The 10568-nt window shown below is 40.0% G+C and overlaps 1 protein-coding gene across 3 annotated transcripts in view; it reads left to right on the top strand.

Moving 5' to 3' along the window:
• Positions 1-10568, top strand: part of NOSTRIN (nitric oxide synthase trafficking) — a 72854-nt gene that overhangs the window by 10691 nt on the left and 51595 nt on the right. For all 3 annotated transcript variants that reach the window (XM_006153568.3, XM_014589793.2, XM_027773846.1), the window contains exon 2: positions 888-973. In XM_006153568.3, coding sequence (XP_006153630.1) covers positions 888-973 — 86 coding nt within the window. The remainder of the gene's footprint in view (positions 1-887; positions 974-10568) is intronic.

Raw genomic sequence — 10568 nt, 5'->3', positions numbered from 1 at the left:
TGTTTGGAATATTTTATAGTCTAATTCATCTGTTCTGCATCAGAAAAAGCTGCAGAATCAACTGACATTTACCTTCTCTGTTTGGGCACTTAAAATCTGTGGTTCGATGTCTACATGTGCAAATATAATTTTCAGAATTACATTGTGGAGTTCTAAATGGCAAAACCTTTTCCTTCAAATTCTTGTGTCTATAGCCTACATTGAAATGTAAATAAACTTACAAAGGTTTACTTATAGATTTTTAAAGGTTAGTTAAACCAAAATGTTCAACTCATTTATTATACTTTCTTATTACTAGACATAAGTGAGACATTGAGACATGGGAAGGGGAATAAAACAAAATTTTATTAACACCTTATTTACAAAGGTGTATAATGATTATATGTAAACCAGAAAACATAATTTAAAAAAAGTTATTAACTTATGTTTTTATATTTCAGTCAAGAAATGCTTACTTTAGTGATTCATGGTTTGTAATGAGCCCCAGGAATGTTCTTTTGGAATTTGTGGAGGGCAGGTGAAGGACACAAAATGATAAGGTGATTGTCCTTCAAAATGTACTTTTGACCTCCCTTGGAGCATTAGGGGTGGTAGGAAAGCAGTCTCCAGATGGACCCTACTGCTGAATTGTTTGCATTTGGTCTGGGGGAGAAACAGAAAAATCAGCTTTATTTTTGAAAACTCTCCAGAATCCTTTAGATCCAGGCAGAAGAAACTTTGTCTTTATTTTAAGAACTCATCCAAAAGGTGTGCATCCTTGGAGCTGCACGATCACTTGCAATGATAGTCATCATTACAGTACCTTTTGGAATTTATAGGTGCTCTATCTTTGGAAGTGCTCATAATCCTTCTGTTCACTGGGGATTTTTTGTTTGTTTGTTTTTCAGTATAATAAAATATACAAGAACCTAAAAGAATTTTCTCAAAATGGAGAGAATTTCTGCAAGCAGGTCACATCTGTTCTTCAGCAAAGGTACAAAATGCATGTTTGCAATAAATAGTTCTTCCTCTATAGTTGCAGCAAGTAATAAGACCGGTGGAGTGATTAGAAGGTGTCCTGTTTTTCCAAATGTGGTGTGGTATTTTGGTACTTAAGAGATCGTTTGGAAGAATGATTCTTCTCTCCTGCACATTTGTCAGCTGAGTACCACAAAAACCAAGGAACAACAGGAAGTAATTGTGCTTGAGTAGGCTTAGTCATGCCTCTTCTGAGTTCTCAAACTGAGTTGACCCTCCGCCTCTGAGGTCCAGTGTTGTAGCTAATGTATATATCTCTCGTACTTTTTACACTCACAGCAATTCTCAGTTTATGTTGTTTTTTTCTCCTCTGGAAGGCAGAGGTTGTGTCTTACTCATTGCATGCTGATCAATAAAGCCCTGCCTTTTGATTTCTTTGGTAAACGTCTGATGAATGAATAGACGAAGGAACGAAAAGCCACCATTTTAAACATCAACTTCTCTTCATATTCAGTGTGATCTTATATGAAAGTGTTCACTGTGCTGAAATTAGAACACTGAACTCAGTCGAGAACGTTACAAAAAATTCCTGCTTAAAATCAGAGAACTCAAGTACTGGATTGGGTCATGAAAGGTCATTTAGGCCTTTTCTCTGCCCTTAGGTACCTCTATAATAAATACTCTAAAGAAACCTTCAGAAGAGATTGCTTAATTTTTTTAAGAGAAGTCATTCCAAATTTAAAATAGTGTACATGTGCTATAAGGACAAAGACACCATGGGTTGATTGCATCCTGTGTTGACAGGTCAAAACCAAAGGAGAACATTAGTTTTATCAGGACCAGTGAATGAGGCCAAAGAATGATAAGGGAGAGCTCAAATTAAATTCTACAGAGAAAAAAAATTCTACAGATTTGTCAAATGAAGTCAAATTTTAAAGGAAAAATGTTTTAAAGAAACAGTAACTTCTGTTCTAACAGCCAAAATGTCTTTGATTCTATGAAAGAGAAAGGGGGAGGTCCCATCTGGGAGGAAAGTTATTTGATAAGAAAATATTTTCATGGAGCCAGATGGTGGTGCAGTGATAAAATGCAACACTCTTATGAGCTGACGCAAGTGGGAAGGTTTCCGGTTTTGGTATAGAAACCTTTCTAAGTCAGGCATGCCTGGGCCTATAATTTAGGGTTGTCTGAAGCTGGGGATGGACTGTGACATCAATGCTCTTTTGGGGGTGCTGTCTCACTGTCTCTGTCTCCCCCCACTCATGGAATACATAAGTAATTTTTTAAAAAATATATAAAACATATTTGTATTAGTCTCAAAGAAAATAATTTAAAATAAAACCAGTTAACTATTTTTATGAACTCAACCCATTACCTAGATGACAAAGCATCTCCCTCCTACAGAACAAGAAGAATCTGCACAACTTTTAGCCATGCATATGACCTGGGTTACAGTTGTCTGTATCTGATCCTTTGATGTCTGAGAGTTCAAAATTAGTGCCTGATAGACGTGAAAATGGAAGGCAGGTAACCAATAATGCCTGCTGGTAAACGGACTTAATTTTGGACCAAAAAAATTGGGTAAAGGGTACATTATAGCTTGAAAATAACCTTGCTTTTCCCATATCCACATCACTCCATGTCTGCACACCTCCACAGACATGTACCTTTTACAGCTGGAGCCTTCATTTGTTACCTTTGTCTCTCTCAAAGTTGCTCCCTGGAGCTACCATCTGCCCTGAACCTATTAACATGGGAAATCCTCCATGCAGACCTTCTGGAGTGGCATACATGCCCAGTGCACAAGAAGCACTTGGAGGGACCAGCAGTTAGCGTAATGGCTATGTTGCTGGACTCCCACGTAGTCGACCGCAGTTCGTGTCCCGGACCCGGTGACTTAAAACTCACGCCAGGCACGTGTGCGTGCGTGCCCAAGATCCCGAGAGGAGAATGGAGGAGAAGGGATTGTGGCATGACCATCCCCCCTGGGGAGTGATTTCTCGCTTTCTGTCTCTATGTCTCTCTCTGTCTGTCTGGTGAGTGCACACGCCCTATAGCGAAAATCTCTCAAAAAAAAAAAAAGAGTGCTACTGGTTACAGCACATACCTGGACTAAAACTGCATAGCACAAATAAAAAGAATGAATCTCATGTTTTACACAGACCAAAAACATTCACTAGGTATTAGATCATTTGTGTGATAGATGCTTTCCTAAACATTTTGTAAAGCTAAACTAGTATGATTAAATTATTTCCCCTTTTCTAAGATGCCAGTGTTGACTTGCTTTGTACTGATTCCTGACGAATGTGCATTTGCAGTATTTCACTATCCTTGTACTTTCAGGCTTCCACCACTTGCTCAGTTTTTTGATCACATAATTAGACTAAAGAATGTCCACACTAGGGAACCAGCAGTTAGCGTAATGGCTATGTCACTGGACTCCCACGTAGTCGACCGTGGTTCGCGTCCCAGACCCGGTGGCTTAAAACTCACGCCGGGCGTGTGTGCGTGCGTGCCCAAGATCCCGAGAGGAGAATGGAGGAGAAGGGATTGCAGCGTGACCATCCCCCCTGGGGGGGGCGTGATTTCTCGCTTTCTGTTTCTATGTCTCTCTCTGTCTGTATGGCAAGCCCACAAGAAGTAGAGCATTGATGGGATGAGGAGGTGTGGCATTATCTGTTAAAGATATTTTGATCAATGGGTCTGAGGAGAAATGTGCACATATCAAAATGGTCTCATGTTAAGCCAAACAATATGATTGAAAGTATGTACAAAAAACAAATAATAAATAATATGAAGTAAATAAATAAATGATGACTCAGTAGAATTATCTATCTGTCCAAAACTTTCTCTATTATGAGAGCCTCGGATATGCATTAAAGAAACACATACTTCAATTTTATTGTCTGTGAAAAAAAATTCAATTCCAGTAATTAGAAGTGGTGAACAATCAGTTTTATTGATTATATTAGGAGTTTATGGGAAAAAAGGATCATTCTAGAATAAAAGCTCTTGATATCATTTACATAAAAATTGAAAAATTCTTGTTGAACTCTTTTGATATGTAAAGCTCACCTCCAATATTTAAAAATAACAGTCAAGAACTCCATAACAATGCATTTTTTTAAAAAAATTTATGTGATAACAGATGGCATAGGTATTAAGTTACTGAACTCCCACATGACCATAGTTCAAGTCCCGGACATGGTGGTTTGAAACCCACGATGGGCATATGTGCATGCATGCCTGATATACAGGAGAATGAAAGAGAAGAGATTGTGGCATGGCCATCTCATCTGGGGGATAATTTCTCAATTTCTTTTCCACTGCCTCTCTTTCACTCAACCTGGCAAATGCATGCACCCGAAGGCTAAAAAAAAAAAATGGGGGGGCCCACCCCCCATAGCAAAAAAATTTCCCCAAAAAAAAAAAAAAAAGAATGTCCACACCAAAGAAGATAGCACTGGGGGAGAACTGTTTTCTATGGACAAAGGTATCACTCTATGAAAATGTGGCATTTTGTGTATTTTTAGACAAAATGCCTTATGTCAGCTGGCCAAGACAGAGATCACTTCACTTCCCGGGACTGGGTCATTTCTCTCCCAGGAGTGATAAGATCCAGGGGTCATTACGTCTTCCTACTGTGGTTGAACCAAGTCAACATAATACCCATATTGACAGCGATGAATGGTCACATCATAGCTGATACTATAGTTGCCTTTATCCTCTCATCTTGTGAATTCAGAAATTACTTCCCTAGGCGTACATAAAAGACCAATTCCCACTAGCTAACCAGAAAGGAGCCCAAAGCTTATTTCCCTCTGTGATGGGTGAGCTTATGACCCATGAATCAATAATACCTTTCCCTTGTATTAGGAAAATACCTGGAAAGTCAGTTCTGTTTCAAAGAAACTATCCTGTTACTTAAGATTATAGACAAGTAATGGGAAACCTCCTAAGACCAAAAACTGGTACTCTTGGTATGCATGTAGTAGCTATTCCCAATGAGAGTTGGAGTTGCGACATAGAAAATCATGAAAGCAAATCCAGTGCCCAGAATAATGAAAGATATAGTAAAGGAACCCATGGGACTTTGGATTAGGGGTGCCCTCCACATAAAATACATCCAGCAAATACCTGTGGATTGAATGAATAAATACGTAAAAATTTGTCAGGGGCCTTATTATTATTATTACTAGAACTACATTATCAGAGTAATTCTCACTGTCCTTGGAGGTTTACATTTTCAGACATTGTTACAGAGTCTGTTGGGACGTAGTTCTGCTCCGCAGAGCACTGTATTAGCGCGTGGGTGCAAGAGGCAGCATCACAGGCTGGCCGTGAGTCCAGATCACATCTCCTGGCCAAGCTCAGGTGCTTTCTTGCGTTTGCTCTAGTTGGTGGTGATGGAAAAGTGCAGTTGTCTTTGAAACACCATTTTCCCTGGATCTTCTGCAATTCACGGTCATGCTTAGTTTCTTTTATCCAATTAGTTACTTCAGTTTCCTTTTTTGTACGGTAGCAAACTCACATGTGGCCAGAGACACACAGCAGCTTCTACCGTACCTAATGCCAAAGTTTTCAGGTTTACTTTAACACAATTACAAATCAGACTTAAAGAGGCAAAGACACATTCCCTCCCAGATACTGAATGTTCCGCTCTCTGCGCCTTCACAGCTAATATTTAAACAGGCTTTGATGAGAAAATCAATTGTTCCTTTGAAAGGAAGCTTAAGATCAGATTTTCAAATGCCAGGAACAACTCCTCTGGATATAAGAAAAAAAAGAAAGAAAAGGAAAAAAAGAAAAAATAAATAAAAGAAAAACACACACTGTCTATGATTCTCTGTAGACATTGTCGACAAAGAAATAAAGCATTGAAGGACCAGCAGTTAGCATAATGGTTCTGTTGCTGGACTCCCATGTAGTCGACTGCAGAGTGGCCATCCCCCCTGGGGGTGATTTCTCACTTTCTATCTCTCTGTCTCTCTCTGTCTTTCTGGTAAGCACATGAGTCCTATAGCAAAAACCTCTCAAAATAAATAAATAAATAAAACAATGAGATGGAATATCTGAGACATCTTCATCTTTTCTACTCTACTTATTATCCCGGGTAATCTAAAATCTCATAGCTTCAGCTCTCTTACATATTGATAAGTTCCAAATACGTATTACTACATACCATGTCTTAACTGTACTTCCAATTATGTATTCTACAGTACGTAAGACATTTCCGCTTAGCCATACTATAGAACCAAGAAGTCAATGTATTCAAAATAGAGTTTATCAGCTTTTCTCCAAACCTGAGCTGAATTTTTTATCATGGTGGCTGAGACCACTGCCTACCTAATTAAGCCCGATATCTGGGAGCACCCGTACCCATGATTCATTACATCTCAGCTCATGACTAAAACTTTTTATTTTTCTCTTCTAAACCCCCTCTCCATCCATAGCTTTCTTTTCATTTCATGGCCTCCTCCATTGTTCTGGCAAAACTCAATGTTAAACTACGTGTGTCTAAAGGAACTAAATGAGAGCCATGTGGTTTGTACACTGCACAAAGGCACCTGGCTAAGTGAAATAATGAGCTATGTCCCTTCCTAATCCAAGCAAAATTACCTCAACTTGCAGGCTGGCTGGGATCCTGTTCCTGTTTCTAATGTGTTTTCTCTGTGACCGTGATGCTGTTTAAGGCCCTTCAATGACTCCTTCAATGACTTCAATGGCCTTTATGATAAAACTCAGGCCTCATATTATTTATAAAAGAACCTTTAAAATTTGAGTCCTGCCTTTCTATCTATCTTGTCTTTCTATGTTCCTCACTTTTTTTTTTTTTTGGAAAGAGAGATTTTTGCTATAGGGCACTTGCCACAGAGACAGAGACAGAGATATAGAAAGCCATAAATCACCCATGGGGGGGATGATCACACTGCAATCCCTTCTCCTCTATTCTCCCCTTGGGATGCGCCCAGCATGAGTTTTAAGCTGCCAGGTGTGGGACTCAAACCACAGCCGACTGTGTGGGAGACCAGCAATTTAACCATTACACCCCTCACCTGTCTCTCACTTTCTTACTAAACCACTTGCAATCCACCCCACCCATGGGTCCCTGTTGTTGAAATCTCTACCATTTCTATCCATGGATCCTTGCATTGATACAAGCTGGATAGCCTACCTGGTAAATTCCTCTTCACCGTTATTGCTTGCCCACATTCTGCTCATTCTCCAGTCAGCCCTCTGTGGCAGACTTTCCTTGACTTTAGTATTAGTCTCAAAAAGTGCCCCTTAGATCTAAGTGTAGAATTAACACTTACCTCTACTATGGCTCTTATTGCCCTAAATTGCTATTCTCTGGTCACTTGTCTGTGTCCAGTACCAGAGGCTGACTCCTTGAGGATCTTTGGTCCCCACATCACTAGCATGGGCCCCACACAGAATATTCAACAGACATTCACTGAGTGAATAAATGCATTAATGTGTCACTGTGCCTTCAAGTACACAAAAATTTTAAATTTTTTTTTAGTGAAAGGAAAATGCAGTTTATTAAGTCAAAGCAAAAGTAAACAATACAGAAAAAGAAAAGAAGTCTGCCACCCTGAAGGGCTTAAGGCCTTGATGAGTTGGGCCAGAGGAGCTTTCAGTCCTGTATGGGAGTTGCCCATACCAAGAATCATCAATTTTACTCTGGTTGACTTATGTTGGCTGGGAGATCCAGTAGAAATAAAAACGTAAGAAGAGAGAAAGAAAAGTAGAGCTTTTCACTCCTAGAGCGTTAAGGCCTTAACAGGTCAGTCCAGAGGTGGCTTCTAACCCTATGTGAGATTTGCCAAGACCAAGAGCTATTAATCCCACCTCAGTTACCTGCTTTGGCAGAGAGACTTGATGAAAATGATGAAAAGGTTAAAGAAGAGAATAGATAAGCCCCAGTTAGGGGCTTATCTCCTGGCCTGGCTCACCATAATATATGCTGTGTGACAGCTTTTTATGATGATATCCGGGTTTCTGGTGTTTCAGGCAGAGTTGAACAAAACTTACCAGTAGTGAAAGGAAAAGGTATTTTATTAAGTAAAAGCACAAGTACGCTCCAGAGAGGTAGGAGTGGGCCTGAGCAGACAGAGAAGGAGGGGCTCAAAGGTTACACTTACAACTTTCAAGAAGTTCAAATTAGGCTATTTCTGATGCGTGTCAAAGGTATTTATTGACACAGTATGTAGCATATTATTTTGAACAAAAGTTAGAACAAATAATAAAATCACAGAAGAGACCGTTTATCCAGCACAACTTTTATACTAGCCACTGTGTTAGACATGTCTTCTATTTGGTCTCTTTAATTCTCACAATCCAACGTGGCATGTCCATAACCTTATCCACCCCTAGCCCACAAATGAGGATATGGGAAAGATGACACATTTAGATTTCTTTCCAGCCCAACCCAGGTGTGACACAGGGCATCCTCCAGGTGGGTGGGGAGTTGGGGACACTGTTTTTGGAACCCAACAGGCTTGGGGGGGGGGTCTGGTCCAGCTCCCTTCACAGAGGCTTAGGGTCATCCATAGGAAATGACATCAGCAGTCCTAAAGCCCCATGCAGTTCAAACCTTGGCACTCAAGGGCTTTGTGTGAAGAGAAGGTTAAGTGGGCAGGACTCTGCCCATTTAGTTTGAATGTCACTGACATTTTGACAATATGGTGAGATTCTGTCACTAATTTTGTTTGCCAGCTAAAAAACCACCTTTCCTATTCATTTTACCTGATTCCCACCACCATGAGACCCTCATAAATATACTTCGTTCAGGAAAAAAACTGATCTGAAGTTCTAGAGCTGTCACAACTTGCACATCACTGGGGTCAGAGTGAGCTGTGACAGGGAGTCTCTCAGACTGCACACCCGAGAATGTCACCCTCCAGTTTTTCCTCCCAACCTACCTTCTTTCATCCTGTTTTCAAGAGCCAGGATTAAGACAATCGATAAAGATGAAGCTAGCCAAAGAAACTGCCACTTGAATTACAGACTTTAAATTTGAAGATGTTTTTCAAATGCCCAATAACAAACTTTTAAATACAACCTATTTGTAAGATGAGCTTATGACCCTCTTTTGAAAAGCAAACTGATAAAGCTTAGATGGAAAACATCAGCATGCCTGGCCTGAACCAGTAGCTCCTGCTGGGGCAAAGTAAGGGTAGAAAACAGGAGTGATATCATAACTGAAGAATTTGAGGTTACTAAAATTCCTTCTTAATGCCTACTGAAGAGAGACTGCTATCACCCGATTTTTTCAAGCATCTGAAGGTTTTTCAAATTATCTTTAAAAACTTGTTTTATTCCATGGGCGAGAGACAGAGAGAGAGACAGAAAGAAATAAAGACATAGCCTCCCCACGCTGTGATCCACCCCCAGCTTCGGCCAGCGTGGATGATGTGTGTACTGAGGGAGGATACAAGCAAGCAACCTTTCCACATGGGTCTACCTCACAGAGCATTGTGCTTTAGCCTGTGCCACCACCTGGCCTTCCTGAGCTCAATTTCTAATTAATTTCTCATAGATAGAGTGGGGAACTAGTTTGTTTGATACCACTTTTCCTCATCTTAATTTTACTAGACCAGCATACTCTAAAATTGATTATGGGGCCACTTACATTATTCTAACAGCACAATATAGGTCCTATCTAAAACATTGAATCTGAAACCGCACATTTTCCACCTCTCTTTCAAAAGCATAATTTCTTTTGAAATCTAAAACACTGGTCTTTGACTTATCGGTTGCCTTCATTATTCCTAATGAAAATGCATTGACCTGCCTGACTTGTTAAAAAGGAAATTAGACTATAAATGAATTAAAAGTCAGTGCATATCACTTCCCTGGTCCAGAATCTTTAAAACTTGCTGGAATATTATGAGATTGAGTTCCCATAAAAAGATATATACTTCAATTTCATACATGTCAAGACAAGTGCTTGGAGAAGGCATTTCACTCATATTAGACACAGTGGCTGTAGAGTGAAGACAAAAAATAGAAAAAGGGTAGAAAATTGATCACACAATGTACCTATAAGCTTGTTTCTGATTATTTTTAACAAGGGAATTAAAAGCCCACATCTCACTTTGAGATTGACTGTTTCTCTCAACTCCGGTTACTGTGGTGTCTTTTGCAGCAGGAAGCAGGATAAAGCAGCTGCCTTCAGGGAACTGAGAGGAAACCAGTCTAAGCGAGAGTGAGCATTGCAGCCTCTACTCAGGAAAGCAGCGAGGCCATTCCATGTCTATTTAGCAGAAATCCTGAAAGGAGATTATATATATATACATATGTGTGTGTGTATGTGTGTGTGTGTGTGTATCACATACATATACAGCTTCATTACAGCAGAACACAGGACAGCCACAAGGGAGTGTTTGTTTCCAATTACAAATGTTACAGCTTATAAAAATGACAACTTTCTCTTTGCTTGCCACTTGGAACATGGCTTATTGTAAAAGAGTAACTTTTCTCTGGGGAAGAAGTTAACCATTAACACGTGTTAAGATAAAAGCCTCTTAAGGCTGGAGGCCTGGGAAACTTGTATGCCCAGGCAAGCGCCACAGAAAGGGAGCCGAGTGACAGGGTCCCCCGCTCTT

Source organism: Tupaia chinensis, unplaced genomic scaffold, assembly GCF_000334495.1.
Source record: "Tupaia chinensis unplaced genomic scaffold, TupChi_1.0 Scaffold000381_1, whole genome shotgun sequence".
Classification (NCBI taxonomy): domain Eukaryota; kingdom Metazoa; phylum Chordata; class Mammalia; order Scandentia; family Tupaiidae; genus Tupaia; species Tupaia belangeri.
This window is presented reverse-complemented; position numbering and strand designations above follow the sequence as displayed.